Raw genomic sequence first — 17,898 nt, 5'->3', positions numbered from 1 at the left:
CTCTTCTCAATTCTGGTCTCCAGCATCTGCAGTCCTCACTTTCTCCTCCCTGTTGTCCTCTAAAGCTGTGCTAGATCCTTGCTTCCTCCACCTTACGTAAGCTGTCTTCTTCCTTTTAACGAGACCTTTTCTTGCCTGTTTCAGAGGAACAAATTTGTGCGTCACTCGCAACAACTGCTCCTTAAATAGTCTCCACATGTCTGCTGTGCCCTTTCTGTGGAACAATTGTTCCCAGTCTGTACTTCCCAACTCCTGTCTGATAGAGTCATAATTTCCTTTTCCCCAATTATTTTCCCTCGGTAACTGCTCCTTTCCCTCTCCAAGGCTATGCTAAATGTGAGGCAGTTGTGATCACTTTCACCAAAGTGCTCTCCCACCACGAGATCTGACACCTGTCCTAGATCTCACCCACTTAAAAATTCCCCAGAAGTCCATCGCGCCTCCCTCGCACCTCTCGGCACATGGAGGCCCAATCCTGAACTAAGGTTTTTAAATTGTTAGACTCACCTTCCCAGAAGTCCTTTGCTCCTCCCTCGCACCTCTCGGCGAATGGAGGAACTCCTACAGAGTTGCCCTGGTGTGACATAACAGACTGCCAATAACTACAACCATCTTCTTACGTGACAGGTATGATTCCAACGCGTGGAGAGTTTGCCGCCTGATTCCATTGATTCCAGTTTTGTTAGGGCTCCTGATGCTACACTTAATCAAATGCAACCTTAATATCAAGGGCTCTTACCTCATGTCTGGAATTCAGCTCTTTTGTCCATAGAACAGAATTCATAGTATACCTGCAGTGTGGAAGAAGGCCATTTGGCCTGTCGAGTCCACACTGACCTTTCGAAGAGCATTCCATCCAGGCCCATCCCCGACCTATCCCCTAACTCTGCATTTTCCACGGTAATCCATCCAGCCTGCACATCCCTAGACACTACAGGCAATTCACCATGGTCAATCCACCTCACCAACATATATTTGGACTGTGTGAGGAAACAGGAGCACCCAGGGGAAACTGCAGAGACATTCCGCAGACACTGGGAAAACATGCAAACTCCACGCATTCAGTCACCTGAGATTGAAATCAAACCTGGGTTCCTGGTGCTGTGAGGCAACAGTGCTAACTACTGAACCATCATGTTTGAAAAAAATGCTGTAATGAGGTCAGGAGCTGAATTGCTCTGGCAGATCCCAAATTGGCCATCATTGCGTTATTGCTGATTAGGTGCAGCTTAATAATACTGTTGATGACACCAAGCAACTTTGCAATCAATTCTCGATAATTAGTAAAATATTTTTTAAGGTCCTCATCTCCTTCATCAAGCTCCATGGACAAATTACCTCCTTTGTGACGCACCCTTTCCCTAGCTACCCTCTTGCTCCTTATATATGTCTACAACACTTGGGACTTTTCTCAATTCTATTTGCCACAGACTTTTCATGGTCCCTTTTAGCCTTCACAATACTTTGTGTTCTTTCCTGCTATATTTGTATTCTTTAAGGGCTCTGTATCTCTTCAGTTTCCTAAACCTTATGTATGCCTCCTTTTTTTTGACGAAGTTCACAATTTCTCGTCATCAACTGTTTCCAAATCTTGCCATCCTTATCTTTCACTTTGACAGGAACATGCTGGTCCTGAATTCTAATCAACTGGCCTTTAAAAGATTACCATATGCCACATATGGATTTACTCAAATAAAAATAGGTGGAAAGGCAGGTTGCGAGAGGGATACAAGCAGTTTGCAAAGAGATATTGATATGTTAAGTGCGCAAAATGTTGGGAAAAATGGAGTACAATTTGGGAAAATACAAAGTTCATTTTGGAAGGGACAGCATTTAAAAGAAGAAAAATTGTAGAAAGCCAGAACAGTAAGGGACTTGGAGGTATTTGTGCACTAAACATAGGAAACTAGCACATGGGGCAGCAGGTAATTGGGAAGGCTGATGGAATGTTGGCATTTATTTCCAGGGGGTTGCACTATAAGAGTCAGTAAATGTTGCTGCAATGATACAAGGTGCTGGTTAGACCACATCTGGAGTGCTGTGAATAGTTTTGATTTGATTGGGTTTATTTTTGTCACATGTACCAAGATACACTGAAAAGTATTGTTTTGCATGCTCACCAGACAAATCATACGTTACATATCAAGGTAATTGAACAGAATGCAGCATATAGTGTCACAGCTACAGAGAAGGATCAACTCTAATGTATGAGAATTCTGTATATGAATCCAGCACCAGAGGATATAGTCTCAGGATAAAGGGGCATCATTTTAAGATGAGGAGGAATTTTTTTTTCCTGGAGTTGAGTACCTTTGGAACTCCTTGCCACAGACAGCTGTAGGGACAGAGTCCTTGTGTAAATTTAAAGCTTAGATGGATTCTAGATCAGTCAGAGAATCAAAGGTTACAGAGAATGGGCAGGAATATGGATGTGGTGAATGTTGGATCATTCATAATCCTCTTGAATGGCAGAGCAGGCTCAAGGCACCAAATGGTGTTCTCCTATTCTTCTGGTCTTACTTAGGGAAGGATTTTCTAGCTGTGCAGGGAGTGCAACAAAGGTTTAGCAGATTAATTCCTCTGATAACATGACTGATATCCACGGGTCAAAGTCTAAGAATACAGGGCAGGCCATTTAGAACTGAGATGAGGAAACGTTTCTTCCTGAGAGTGGTGAGTCTGTGGAATTCTCTGCCACAGAAAGCAGTTCAGGCCAAAGCATTGAACATTTTCAAGAAAGATTTATGCATAGTTCTTAGGACTAAAGGGATCAAAGGGTATGGGGAGAAAGTACTAAGGATATGGAGCTGGATGATCAGTTATTATCACACTAAATGGCACAGCAGGCTCAAAGGACTGATTAGCCTACTCCTATTTTCTGATTCTAAAACCTCTATCTGATAGCCTCTTAGGCTTTTAGATTTTTTAGATTAGATTCCCTACAATATGGAAACAGGCCATTTGGCCCAACAAGTCCACACCGACCCTCCGAAGAGCAACCCACCCACACCCATCCCCCCCACCCTGTATTAACTCCTAACTAATGCTCCTAACACTATGGGCAATTTAGAATGGCCAATTCACCTGACCTGCATATAGAACATAGAACAATACGGCGCAGAACAGGCCCTTCGGCCCTTGATGTTGCACCGACCTGTGAACTATTTTCAGCTTGTCCCCCTACACTATCCCAAAATTATCTATATATTTATTGAAGGATTGTTTAAATCTCCTTAATGTGGCTGAGTTGACTACATTAGCATGTAGGGCATTTCACGCCCTTACCACTCTGAGTAAAGAACCTGCCTCTGACATCTGTCTTAAATCTATCACCCCTCAATTTATAGTTATGCCCCTTCGAACACGCTGACGTCATCATCCTAGGAAAAAGACTTTCACTGTCTACCCTACCTAATCCTCTGATCAGCTTGTATGTCTCTATCAAATCCCCTCTGAGCCTTCTTCTCTCCAATGAGAACAGACCCAAGTCCCTCAGCCTTTCTTCATAAGACCTTTCCTCCAGAACTGGCAACATCCTGATAAATCTCCTCTGCACCTTTTCCAATGCTTCCACATCCTTCTCGAAATATAGAGACCAGAACTGTACACAATATTCCAAGTGTGGCTGCACCAGCGTTTTGTATACATGCAGCAAGATATTGCGGTTCTGGAACTCAATCCCTCTACGAATGAAACCTAACACACCGTATGCCTTCTTAACAGCATTATCCACCTGGGTGGCATCTTTCAGGGATCTATGTATTCCAAGATCCCTCTACACATCCACACTACCACGAATCTTTCCATCAACCCAATATTCTGCCTTCCTGTTATTCTTCCCAAAGTGAATCACCTCACATTTAGCTGAATTGAACTCCATTTGCCACCTCTCAGCCCAATTCTGCAGTTTATCCAAGTCCTCCTGCAACCTGTAACATTTTTCCACACTGTCCACAACCCCACCGACTTTAGTGTCATCTACAAATTTACTAATCCATCCACCTATGCCTGCGACTAAGTCATTTATAAAAATGACAAATGGCAGTGGTCCCAAAACAGATCCTTATGGCACACCACTAGTAACTGGACTCCGGGCTGAATATTTTCCATCAACCACCACTCGCTGCCTTCTTTCAGAAAGCCAGTTTCTAATCCAAACTGCTAAATCACCCTCAATTCCATGCCTCTGCATTTTCTCCAATAGCCTACCATGTGGCTTTACTGAAGTCCAACTTTACCACGTCAACTGCCCTACCATCATCTACATGCTTGGTCACCTTCTCAAAAAAGTCAATGAGGTTTGTGAGACACGACATGCCCTTGACGAAACCATGTTGACTATTTGAAATCAAATTGTTGTTTGCTAGGTTTCCAAAACCTTTCTTACAACAGAAGTAAAGCTCACTGGTCTATAATTACCTAGGTCATCTCTACTGCCCTTCTTATACAAGGGCACATTTGCAACCCTCCAGTCCTCTGGAACCAAACCTGTAGACAATGACGACTCAAATATCAAAGCCAAAGACTCTGCTATCTCCTCCATAGCTCGGACTTTTTTCATTGGAGAAAAGGAGGAGGAAAGGAGACCTAATTGAGGTATACAAGATAATGAGAGGCATAGATAGAGTCGATAGCCAGAGACTATTTCCCTGGGCAGAAATGACTAACACGAGGAGTCATAGTTTTAAGCTGGTTGGAGGAAAGTATAGAGGGGATGTCAGAGGCGGGTTCTTTACATCGAGAGTTGTGAGAGCATGGAATGTGTTGCCAGCAGCAGTTGTGGAAGCAAGGTCATTGGGGACATTTAAGAGACTCCTGGACATGCATATGGTCACAGAAATTTGAGGGTGCATACATGAGGATCAGTGGTCGGCAGAACATCGTGGACTGAAGGGCCTGTTCTGTGCTGTACTGTTCTATGTTCATAGCTTCCCAGAGAATCCTCAGATAAATCCCATCTGGCTCAGGGGTCTTATCTACTTTCACTCCTTCTAGAATTGCTAACACCTGTTTGTAACTCACCTCAATCCTTTCTAGTCTAATATCTCATACCTCCTTTTCCTGAGTGAAAACCGATGAGAAATGTTCGTTTAGCACCTCTCCGATCTTCACAGGATCCAAACTCAACTTCCCATTTCTGTCTTTGATTGGCCCTATTCCTTCCCTAATCATCCTTTTATTCCTCACATACCTATAGAAAGCTTTAGGGTTCTCCTTTATTCTATTTGCTAAAGACTGCTCGTGTCCTCTCTTTACTCTTCTTAACTCTCTCTTTAAATCCTTCCTAGCTGATCTGTAACTCTCCATCGCCTCATCTGAACCATCTTGCCTCATCAACACATAAGCTCCTTCTTCTTCGTAACAAGAGATGCAATTTCTGTTGTAAACCATGGTTCCCTTACCTTATCACGTCCTCCCTGCCTGACAGGGGCATCTTTGGGAAGAAACTGGAGTACCTGGAGGAAACCCACGCAAACACGGGGAGAATGTGCAAACTCCACACAGACAGTTACCCGAGGCAGGGATTGAACCCGGGTCCCTGGCGCTGTGGGGGCAGCAGTGCTAACCACCAAGCCACTGTGCCACTCTGAAGGAGAACTATCTCAAATTCTTCAATCTATCCCCAATTCAAGTTCCTCCTTCCTGGAACCATTCTTGTGTTTGCCTTTCATAGTGAGTATGGATACTGTATCACTTTAAAGTTGTGTATCTATGTGAGAGTGTTTCAATGTGGGTGAGTGGCTTGTCTGTGACCTTATGAAGGATTTAGATTGAGAAATTTGAGAAAGACATAGTCAACTTGTTCAGAAATGTGGGACTTGAACCCAGGCCTCCTGCCTCTAAGGTAGGGATATTATCACTATGCCACAAGAGCCATAGAAATTGGGCTGATGGATTATATCTTAAAGCTGTTAATTAGCTGGTGCATGATTGGAGGTTGGGCTCCCTCCTTCCATCAGATGGCATGAGTGAAAAAGCAGGCCAACATATTAAGATATTACCACAAACTGTTACAAATTAATCAGGGGATTTATTGACTTAAAAAATCCATGCAATATGTGTATAATAAAGTATAAAAGCACAGGTGCTGAAACCAATTTTCCAAAGTTGCTCAATATGCCAAACCTTTTTGACTCAAAGCTTCTATTTTCCTCAAAATAGAAGCAATACAGGGATATATGTTTAAGACTCAGTATGGCATAAGTCACAGTCAAAGCACAACCTGGTTTGGAAAATAAAATCAAGTTTCTGTCTTCATTGTCACTGGTTTAAATCGCTTTAGGTAACTTGACCCACTAGAGAAGCACAAGATTCAAGTAGAAGAGAAAATACAGTCATTACAAATAATTTGGATATGGAGCTTGTTTTCCAGAAGCAAAAGCTGATTATAACTTGCACAATGAAAGCAAAGCTAAACAAATGTGAATAATTTTATTACCAGAGATTGAATGATTTGGTAAACATTCCACCAGACTGTGGATGGAAAGTTTTTAAAGAAATGCATGTCATCTTGAAATGTCAATTCTTTGACTAACACCAGATGAAGGTGCTTCTGCTCAGATCTGAAAGCACAGCCAAATCAACTGTGGACTTGTGAGCAAAATGATATTGTATCACAGAATGTATATTTCAGTAGCACTGAGGTCAAGGCCCATGGTGAGGCTCATCGAGAGGTCATTCATTAGAGTCCAGGGTCACGAGACTGGACTGGATGCGTCTGGACAAATGCATGAGTAGGTAGGGAGCAGAGGGATTCAGATGCTTAGGAATTGACCGACAGGTTTAAGCAGTACATTTGGATCGGCTCAGGCTTGGAGGGCCGAAGGGCCTGTTCCTGGGCTGTAAATTTTCTTTGTTCTTTGGAAGTTCTGCTCTAATGTTAGACATTTAGGGATTTTTGTATGATGTTTCAAGAATTATGTTCTGCAATCCCCACGTTTCACTGAGCCTTGCAATCAAGAACACTGAAACAAGAGACCATTCTGCCCCTCAAACCTCTCTATCATTGAATGGAATCATTGCTGATCTGTATTCTAACTGCATTTTCCTATTTTAGCTACATATTCCTTGATGCCCTTGGCTTGTTTAACAAAAAAAAAGTGATTTCCTATTTAAAATTATGAATTCAGCCCATCATCTGTTACTTCTTTGTGGGAGAGTTCCACACTTCTGGCATCCTTTGTGTGGAGAAATGTTTTCTAGTTTCTCTCCTGAATGAGGAGAATGGCATCTGGCAACTGTATTTTGCCAGTCTGTATCTGAAGCTACGAATGGGATTTGTTGTGGAGTGAAATTTGGTTCCTTGAGTAGATGTGACCACTATTAGCTGGACTGGATCCCCAGAGCAGTCTTCATGCGTTCATACACAACATAGCTGATGCTTACAGCAGGGATCACCTTCATGAAGTTTGGGGCCAGACCCCTGTAGAGGCCCAAGGGTCCCTCTTTCGCCACAATCTTTCGAAATAGACTCATCATATTGAGCTGTTGTGATCCCTCCAGTGAAGCTGCAAAGATACCAGATTCTCTGTTAACTGCATTCAAATTCAGCAAAATGTGAACCTCAGTTTCTGATATCCTACGCTACACTTAGGATGTAGATTTTTATTAACCTCAAAATGGCTTTTCAATTTAAAATAACATAACAAAATGGTTTTAGATTTTTCAGGAAATCTTTCACATAATTTCACTAACATTGAGGATGAATCATCTGTTTTATCAATATAATTGCCAGTTTTAAAACTACTTCTGTTTTGTAGTAACTATTCAAAGTATTTTTTTATTCCCCAATCAAACTTCCACAGACCCTAATTCATTTTACAGATTATCAAAACTTTAGTTTTAAAATATCAAAACTTTTATTCTAAAATATTGCAATATTTTCTTTTATCAAGTAACTTAAGTATTGATTTAAGTTAACACCAATCTAGGCAAATCAAATTTTCTTAATTCTGAGAAGGTTCCACACTTCCTTTCTACCTATTTTAAGTAGATCAGCCTTAATCACTACATTTTAAAAATCGCCCATTGTCAGTATAAAAATGTCGGAGCTCAACAGCTTCCGAAAATCAATGAGGGTTCAGAGATCAGAATTTTTTTTTAAAACAACTCCGAAAATCAATGAAGGTTGAGAGATCGGAGTTTGACACTCCCCTCAGAGTTCCACAATTTTCACAAACCACCCTCTGTAAGTACAAAAACACCCCCAACTTCAGTTAATCTCTCCCCCCTTTTTTTTATATAACTGCCCTTGTTCTTAGAAGGTGTTGGTGAGCCAGGGCCACCTTAACTGGAATTGGAGTCACAAGTTGCCCAGACAAGGTAAAGATGACAATCTTCCTCCCTTAAAAATAGGTCAGTGTTTGCAACAATCTGACAGTTTCATGATCCTTTTTACTGATGCGGGATTATTACTTTCAGATAATTTTTAACTGAAAGCAAATAGTCTATAATGAGTAAAAGCTATGGTCTCTAGAATATTAGTCCATTAATGGAAGCCATACCCCAACAAATTTCACACCACATGTGGGAATATTGTGCTGAAAGCAATATTCAGACTGGAGGAGGAACAAGCACAAAACAACAGTCCTCAGGAACCTGGGCCAGATAAAGCCAAAGTTAACTCAGGATCAGTCTAGTCCCCCTGTCTCATTAAGGATGGGACATAATGATTAGCACTAAGTGCTAGTGCTTTTGGGAAAAGTTTAAAGGCAGATTTTAATAAAATAAAGCAGAATCTGGCCTCAGTAGAATTGGAACAGCTTCATGTGGGTGAGTCTACAGCAGAGCAAATGAGGCGGGGGGGGGGGCATTCAAAAGGAACTGGGGGGAGTACAGCCCCAACATATACCCTTTAGAGGGAAACGTAGGAACAATATGTTCACAGACCCTGAATGTCCAGGACAATTCAGGATTGCATAAAGAAGAAGAATAGGGCTTTCAGCAATTCCGAAGGAAGCAATTCTTGAAGAATACAAGAAGTGCAAGAGGGATCTTTAGAAAGTAATTAGAAGGGCAAAAAGGAACATGAAAAATAACTTGTGAACAGGATTAGGGAGAATCCCAAGATATTTTATAAATACATTAAATAGAAGTGGTTAACCAGAGAAAGAGTAGGGCCCATGAGGAATTGATAGACAACCTGCGTGTGAAGCCGCAGGATAGTGGAAGGGTGGTAAATGAATACTTCTCTTTAGTCTTCACTCTGGAAAATGAGAAGGTAAGTGTGGAATTCAGGACAAGGGTCTGTGATGAAAAAACGTGCATAGTTGGAAATATGAAATGGGATTTGGAGAGTCTGTCAGGCTTAAAAACAGACAAATTCCCTGATCCAGATGAATTGCATCCCAGGATGTTTTGGGAGATGACACAAATTTTTAATTCCTTTCTGGCCATTGGGAAATGCCAGAGGACAGGAGGATGATTAATGTAGTTCTACGTTTTAAGAGAGGTAGTAGAGATGGACCAGGAAATTACAGACTGGTGAGTTTAACGTCAGTGGTAGGGAAACTATTGGAGAAAAGTCTGAAGGAGCAAAGTAATACCCACTTGGAAAGGCATTGGTTAATTAGGGATAGTCAGCATGGTTTTGTCAGATGGAGGTCATGCCTAACAAATTTGTTAGACATTTTTGAAAATGTGATCCAGTGTGTGGATGAGTGAAATTCAGTTGATGTAGTTTATATGGACTTTAACAAAGCTTTTGACAAGCTTCTACATAGACTGATTGAGAAGGTTAAAGCACATGGAATTGAGGGAAACTTGGTGAGATGGATCAGATGGACTGACGAGGAGAGGCCATTTTGGATTTGGTGCTCAGCAACCAGCCAGGACAGGTGTCAGATATCATGGCGGGAGAGCACTTTGGTGAAAGTGATCACAATTGCCTCACATTTTACTTAGCCTTGGAGAGTGAAATGAGCAGTTACTGAAGGAAGATATTTAGAGTCATAGAGATGTACAGCATGGAAACAGACCCTTCGGTCCAACCTGTCCACGCCGACCAGATATCCCAACCCAATCTAGTCCCACCTGCCAGCACCTGGCCCATATCCCTCCAAACCCTTTCTATTCATATACCCATCCAAATGTCTCTTAAATGTTGTAATTGTACCAGCCTCCACCACTTCCTCTGGCAGCTCATTCCATACACGTATCACCCTCTGTGTGAAACAGTTGCCCCTTAGGTCTCTTTTATATCTTTCCCCTCTCACTCTATACCCATGCCCTCTAGTTCTGGACTCCCCGACCCCAGGGAAAAGACTTTGTCTATTTATCCTATCCATGCCCCTCATAAATTTTGTAAACCTCTATAAGGTCACCCTTCAGCCTCTGATGCTCCAGGGAAAACAGCCCCAGCCTGTTCAGCCTCTCCCTATAGCTCAAAACCTCCAACCCTGGCAACATCCTTGTAATCCTTTTCTGAACCCTTTCAAGGGAAATTATGACGCTATCAGACAGGAGTTGAAAAGTACAGCCTGGGAGCAATTGTTCCACAGAAAGGGCACAGCAGACATGTGGAGACTATTTAAGGAGCAGATGTTGCGAGTGATGCACAAATTTGTTCCTCTGAGACAGGTAAAAAAGGGGTAAGATTAAGGAACCTTGGATGACAAGAACAGAGGAGCTTCTCGTCAAAAGGAAGAAGGCAGCTTACGTAAGGATCTAGCACAGCTTTAGAGGATTACAGGCTAGCTAGAAAGCAGCTCAGAAATGGACTGAGGAGAGCCAGGAGGTGGCACGAAAAAGGCTTGGCAGGAAGGATTATGGAGAACCCAAAGGCATTTTACTCATACCTGAGGAATAAGAAAATGCTCAGGGAGAAGGTAGGGCCGATCAGGGATAGTGGAGGGAACTTGTGCGTGGAGACTGAACAGATAGAGGAAGCTCTAAATGAGTTTTTTGGTTCAAAGTTTTCACAAAGGAAAGGGAGCTTGTTGTAAATGAAAACTTAGAGGAGCTCGAATACAGTCGTGACCAGATCAAGATTGATGAAGTTGATGTGCTGGAAATGTTGGAAAACATTAAGATTGCTAAGTCCCCAGGGCCAGACCAGATTTATCCTAGGCTGCTCCAGGAGGCGAGAAAGGAGGTTGGGTAAGCCACTGGCGAGGATATTTGCCTCCTCACTCTCAACGGGAGGCGTACCGGAGGATTGGAAGGAGGCGAATGTTGTTCCACTTTTCAAAAAGGGTAATAGGGAAATCCCTGGCAATTACAGACCAGTCAGTCTTACGTCTGTGGTCAGCAACGTTGTGGAAAGAATTCTGAGGGATAGGATTTATGACTATTTGGTAAAGCATAGCATGATTAAAGGCAGTCAGCATGGCTTTGTGAGGGACAGGTCATGCCTCACAAATCTTATTGAGTGCTTTGAGGAGATGTTAAGTTAGGTCGACAACGGTTGAGTAGTGAATGTGGTGTATATGGATTTCAGCAAGGCATTTGATAAGGTTCCCCATGATAGGCTCATTCATAAAGTCAGGAAGTATGGGATACAGGGAGATTTGGCTATCTGGATTCAGAATTGGCTGACTAACAGAAGGCAGAGAGTGGTTGCAGATGGAAAGTATTCTGCCTGGAGGTCAGTGGTGAGTAGTGTCCCACAGGGCTGTGTTCTTAGGCCTCTGCTCTTTGTAGTCTTTATAAATGACTTGGATGAGGAGGTTGAGGGGTAGGTTAGTAAATTTGCAGATGACACAAATGTTGGAGGTGCCGTCAATAGTATAGAGGGCTACTGCAGGCTGCAGCGCGACATAGACAGGATGTGGAGCACTGCTGAGAAATGGCAGATGGAGTTCAACCTGGATAAATGTGAAGTGATGCATTTTGGAAGGTCGAACTCGAATGCTGAATATAGGATTAAAGACAGGATTCTTGGCAGAGTGAAGGAACAGAGGGATCTGGGTGTGCAAGTACATAGATCCCTCAAAGTTGCCACCCAGGTGGATAGGGTTGTTAAGAAAGCACATGGTGTTTTGGCTTTCATTCACAGGGGATCGGGTTTAAGAGCTACAAGGTTTTGCTGCAGCTCTACAAGTCCCTGGTGAGACCACACTTGGAATATTGTGTGCAGTTCTGGTCGCCCTACTACAAAAAAGACACAGAGACTTTGGAGAAGATGCAAAGAAGGTTTACTAGGATACTGCCTGGACTGGAGGGCTTGCCGTATGAAGAAAAGTTGAATAAGCTCGGACTTTTCTCTCTGGAGAGAAGGAGGAAGAGGAAACCTGATAGCGATGTACAAAATAATGAGAGGAATAGATGGAGTCAATAGCCAGAGACTTTTCCCCAGGGCAGGATTGACTGGTACGAGAAGTCATAGTTTGAAGATATTGGGAGGAAGGTATAAAGGAGACATCAGAGGTAGGTTCTTTCCGCAGAGAGTTGTGAATGCATGGAATGCATTGCCAGTTGAGGTGGTGGAAGCAAAGTCATCGTGGGCCTAAGGGCCTGTTCTCTGCTGTACTTTTCTATGTTCTATGTAACTGGCTTAGTAATAGGACACAAAGGGTAGTGGGAGAAGGCTGTTCGAGTGGCTGGAGGCCAGTGTCCAATGGTATATCACAAGACACTGTGGCTCAGTCATTAGGACTGCTGCCTCACAGCGCCAGGACTTCCTTCTATTCCACCCATTGGCAACTGTAGTTTGCATATTTTTCCCGTGTATGCATGGGTTTCTTCCCGTTGCTCCAGTTTCCTTCCACTATCCAAAGATATGCAGGTTAGGCGAATTAGCCATGCTAAATTACCCAGTGTGTTAGGTACATTAGTCAAGGATAAATGTTGGGGAATGGGTCTGGGTGGGTTACACTTCGGAGGGTCAGTGTGGACTTGTTGGGCCAATGGGCCTGTTCCATACTGTAGGGAATCTAATCTAATCTTAGAGTGGTGCTGGAAAAGTATAGCAGGTCAGGCAGTATCCGAGGAGCAGGAAAGATCGAGGTTTCGGGCAAAAGCCCTTCAGGATCCTGATGAAGGGCTTTTGCCCGAAATGTCAATTTTTCCTCCTCCTTGGATGCTGCCTGATTTGCTGTGCTTTTCCAGCACCACTCTAATCTCAAATGGGACAAATGACCTGTTCCCACACTGTACAGAATTCTATGATTCAAGGATCAGTACCTGGATCCTTACTGTTTGTTATAGAACATAGAACGTTACAGCACAGTACAGGCCCTTCGGCCCTCGATGTTGCACTGACTGTGAAAATAATCTAATGCCCACCTAATCTGCACCATTCCATTATTATGTCCAATGCCCATTTAAATGCCCTTAACTTCGGCAGTCTACTGCTATTGCGAGCAGGCTGTTCCACGCCCCTACTACTCTCTGGGTAAAGAAACTACACCTGATTTCTGTGCTAAATCTATCACTCCTCAATTTAAAGCTATGTCCCTTCATGTTAGCATTCACCATCCAGTGAAAAAGGCTCTCACTGTTCACTCTTTCTAACGCTCTGATTATCTTATACATCTCGATTAAGTTACCTCTCAACCTTCTCTCCAATGAAAACAGCCTCAGTTCCCTCAGCCTTTCCTCAAAGATCTCCCTTCCATACCAGGCAACATCCTAGTAAATCTCCTCTGTACCCTTTCCAAAACTTCCACATCTTTCCTATAATGCGGTGACCAGAACTACACGCAATACTCCAGATGTGGCCTTACCAGCGCCTTGTACAGCTGAAGCATGACCTTGTGGCTCCGAAATTCAATTCCCCCTATTAATCAACGCCAACACATCGTATGTCTTCTTAGAATTCCTACTGTATGGGAACAGGCCCTTCGGCCTAACAAGTCCACTCTAATCCTCTAACCCACCAACCAGAGTATTCCCCTACATTTACCCCTGACTCATGCACCTAACCTTTCCATCCCTGAATCCTATGGGCAATTTAGCATGGCTAATTTACCTAAACTGCACATCTTTGGATTGTGGGAGGAAACTGGAGTACCCGGAGGAGACCCATGCAGACACGGGGAGAATGTGCAAACTCCACACAGACAGTCCAGGGCTGCAATAGAACCTGGGTGCTTGAGGTAGCAGTGCTAACCACTGAGCCACCATGCTGCCCCCAACCCTATTCACAACCCTATTAACCTGGGTGGCAGGGATTTATGCACTTGGACACCAAGATCTCTCTGTTCATCTCAATTCCAAGTATTTTACCATTAGCCCAGTACTCTGCATTTCTGTTATTTCTTCCGAAGTGAACTACTTCACACTTTTCTGCATTAAACTCCATTTACCACTTCTCAGCCCTGCATCTGCTCTGCATCTTATCTATGTCCCTCTATAACTCACAACATCCTTCAGCACTATCCACAACTCTGCCTATCTTTGTGTCATCCATAAATTTACTAACCCATTCTTCTACGTCCACATCCAGCTCATTTATAAAAATGTAAAACAGATCCTTGCAGCACACCACTGGTAACTGAGCTCCAGGATGAATACTTCCCATCAACCACCACCTTCTGTCTGCTTTCAGCTAGCCAATTTCTGATCCAAACGCTAAATCACCTTATAATCCCGAAACTCCGTATTTTGTGCAATAGCCTGCCATGTGGAACTTTATCAAACGCCTTACTGAAATCCATATACACCATATCAACCACTTTACCTTCATCCACCTGTTTTGTCACCTTCTCGAAGAACTCAATAAGGTTAGTGAGGCATGAACTACACTTCACAAAACCATGTTGACTATCCCTAATCAAATTATTCCTTTCCAGATGATTTTCACTTTACCCATAACCAAAGTAAGGCTGACTGGCCTATAATTACCAGGGTTGTTCCAACTCCCCCTCTTAAACAAGGGAGCAACATTTGCTATCCTCCAGTCTTCTGGCAATATTCCTGTAGACAATGATGACATAAAGATCAAAGCAATCTCCTTCCTGGCTTCCCAGAGAATCTGAGGATAAATCCCATCGGCCCGGGGTCTTATCTACTTTCAGATCTTCTAAAATTGCTAAAACCTCCTCTTTTTCAACCTCAATCCCATCTAATCTTGTAGCCTGTATCTCCGTATTTGCACTAACATTACCCTTTTACAATGTGAATACTGACGAAAAGTATTCATTAAGCACTTCCCCTATGTCCTCAGATTCCACTACACAACCTTCCACTACTATCTTTGATTGGCCCTAATCTTGCTCTAGTCATTCTTTTATTCCTGATATACTTATAGAAGGCCTAAGGATTTTCCTTGATCCTATCCGCCAACAACGTCTCATGTCCCCTCCTTGCTCTTCCTAGCCCTCTCTTTAGATCTTTTCTGGCTAACTTATATCTCTCAAGCTCGCTAACTGAGCCTTCATGCCTAATCCTCACATAAGCCCCCTTCTTTCTCTTGACAAGAACTTCAGCCTCTTTAGTAAACCATGGCTCCTCCTCTCAACAACTACCTCCCTGTCTGACAGGTCTATACTTATCAATGACCTGCAGTATCTTCCTTGAATGAGCTCCACATTTCTATTGTGCCCATCTCCTGCAGTTTCCTTCCCCATCCTATGTATCCTAAATCTTGCCTAATCACATCATAATTGCCTTTCCCCCAGCTATAACTCGTGCCCTGCAGTATATACTTATCCCTTTCCATTGCTAAAGTAAACATAACCGAATTGTGGTCACTATCACCTAAGTGCTCACCTACCTCCAAATCTGACACCTGGCCGGGTTCATTACCCAGTACCAAATCCAATGTGGCATCGAGCCTTGTTGGCTTGTCCGCACAATGTGTCAGAAAACCCTCCTGCACACATCGAAAAAAACCTCACTCATCTATACTACTTGAACTATAGTACTCCCAGTCAATATTGGGGAAGTTAAAGACCCCTATAACAACTACCCTGTTACTCTCGCTCCTATCGAGAATCATCTTTGCTATCCTTTCCTCTACATCCTTGGAACAATTTGGAGGCCTATAGAAAACTCCCAACAGAGTGACCTCTCTTCTCCTGTTTCTAATCTCAGCCCATACTACCTCATTGGATGACTCCTCAAACATTCTTTCAGCTGTTGTAATATTACCTTTGAATAACAATGCCACCCTCATACCCCCCTAACTTTTAGCATCATCTCTGTTCTTGCTGAAACATCTAAATCCCAGAATCTGCAACAGCCATTCCTGTCCCTGCTCTAGCCATGTCTCTGAAATGGTCACAACATTGAAATCCCAGGTACCAATCCATGCTGCAAGTCCACCCATCTTATTCCAGATCTCCTGGCATTGAAGTACACACATTTGAACCAACATCCTGGTTGCTGGTGCCCTCTCACGACCTTGTAAACCTATCTCTAACCTCCTTACCCTCAACCTCCTGGACATGGGAACTACAGTTCAGGTTCCCAAATCCCTGTTGCATTAGTTTACTTAGTTATATACATAACTGACGTTGATGAAAATGTGGGAGGAATGTTAAGCAAATTTGTAGATGTCAGCAAGATTGGTAGGAGTGGTTATTAGCAAAGAAGATGTTTGTAGATTACAGGAAGATATAGATGTGTTGGTCAGATTGGCAGACCAGTAGCAGATGGGATTTAATCCTGATAAATGCGAGGTGATGAACTTTGGAAGAAGAAACAAGATGAGGGAGTATTTAATAAATGGCAGGACACTGGGTAGCTAAAAGAACATAGAGATCTTGGGGTATTATTTACAGATCCCTGGAGTTGGCAGAGCAAGTGAATGGGACAGTTCAGAAAGCATATGAGACACTTGCTTTCATCAGTCATGGCATTGAGCATAACAGCAAGGTGGGAATGTTGAAGTTGTACAGTCCGTTAGTTAGGCCACAGCTGGAGTATTGTGTGCAGTTCTGGTCACCTCACTACAGGAAGGATGTGCTTGCACTGGACGCTTACAGAGGAGTTGAAACTTTATTGCTGGAACAGCACAGCAGGTCAGGCAGCATCCAGGGAACAGGAGATTCGACGTTTCGGGCACAGGTCCTTCTTCAGGAATGAGCAGAGAGTGTTCAGCAGGAGAAGATAAAAGGTAGGGAGGAGGGACTTGGAGGAGGGGCGTTGGAAATGTGATAGGTGGAAAGAGGTCAAGGTGAGGGTGATAGGTCGGAGTAGGATGGAGGCGGAGAGGTCAAGAAGAAGACTGCAGGTCAGGAAGGCGGTGCCGGGCTGGAGGGATCCGGCTGAGACAAGGTGGGGGGAGGGGGGATGAAGAAACTGGTGAAGTCCAAGTTCATCCCCTGCGGTTGGAGGGTTCCCAGTCGGAAGATAAGACGCTCCTCCTCCGACTGTCGGGTTGTTGTGGTTTGGCGGTGGATGAGTCCAATGACCTGCATATCCTCGGTGGAGTGGGAGGGGGAGTTGAAATGCTGTGCTACAGGTTGGTTGGGTTGGTTCGTCCGGGTGGCCCAGAGGTGCTCTCTGAATCGCTCCGCAAGTAGGCGGCCTGTCGGTTCACCAGGATGTTGCCTGGGATTGAGAATTTACATTATAAGGAGAAATTTGACAGGCTTGGATGGTTTTTTAGATCAGAAAAGACAGAGGGGTGACATGATTGAGGTGTATAAGATTATGAGGGGTATGGGCAGGGTGAATAGAGAGCAGCTGTTCCCCTTTGTTGAGGGGTCAATCATGAGAGGGCATAGTTTTAGGGTGAGGGGCAGGAGATTCAGAGGGGATTTGGAAAAACTTTTTCACTCAGTGGATGTGAGGGAACCTGAAATGCATTTGCCTAGGAAGTTAGTGGAAGCTGGAAACCTTACAACCTTTAAAAACATTCAGGTAAATGTTTCAAGTATCATAACAGTCAAGGATATGGGACAAGTGTAGGAAATTGAGATTAGCACACTTTGAGATTATATTAGATTAGATTTGATTCCCTACAGGGTGGAAACAAGCCCTTCAGCCCAACAAGTCCACACCGACCCTCTG

General features: G+C 43.4%; 1 protein-coding gene across 1 annotated transcript in view; it reads right to left on the bottom strand.

The window, feature by feature from the left end:
• Positions 1-6,011: 6,011 nt before the first annotated feature.
• LOC122556252 (mitochondrial adenyl nucleotide antiporter SLC25A24-like) overlaps positions 6,012-17,898 on the bottom strand; it is a 92,332-nt gene continuing 80,445 nt past the window's right edge. Inside the window, exon 10 of the mRNA XM_043702883.2 lies at positions 6,012-7,508. Within this exon, the coding sequence (XP_043558818.1) occupies positions 7,324-7,508 (185 nt within the window). The 3' untranslated portion in view covers positions 6,012-7,323. The remainder of the gene's footprint in view (positions 7,509-17,898) is intronic.

This window comes from Chiloscyllium plagiosum, unplaced genomic scaffold (assembly GCF_037043375.1).
Source record: "Chiloscyllium plagiosum isolate Xiang-an unplaced genomic scaffold, Cpla_swu_hap1 HiC_scaffold_9, whole genome shotgun sequence".
NCBI classification, from domain to species: domain Eukaryota; kingdom Metazoa; phylum Chordata; class Chondrichthyes; order Orectolobiformes; family Hemiscylliidae; genus Chiloscyllium; species Chiloscyllium plagiosum.
This window is presented reverse-complemented; position numbering and strand designations above follow the sequence as displayed.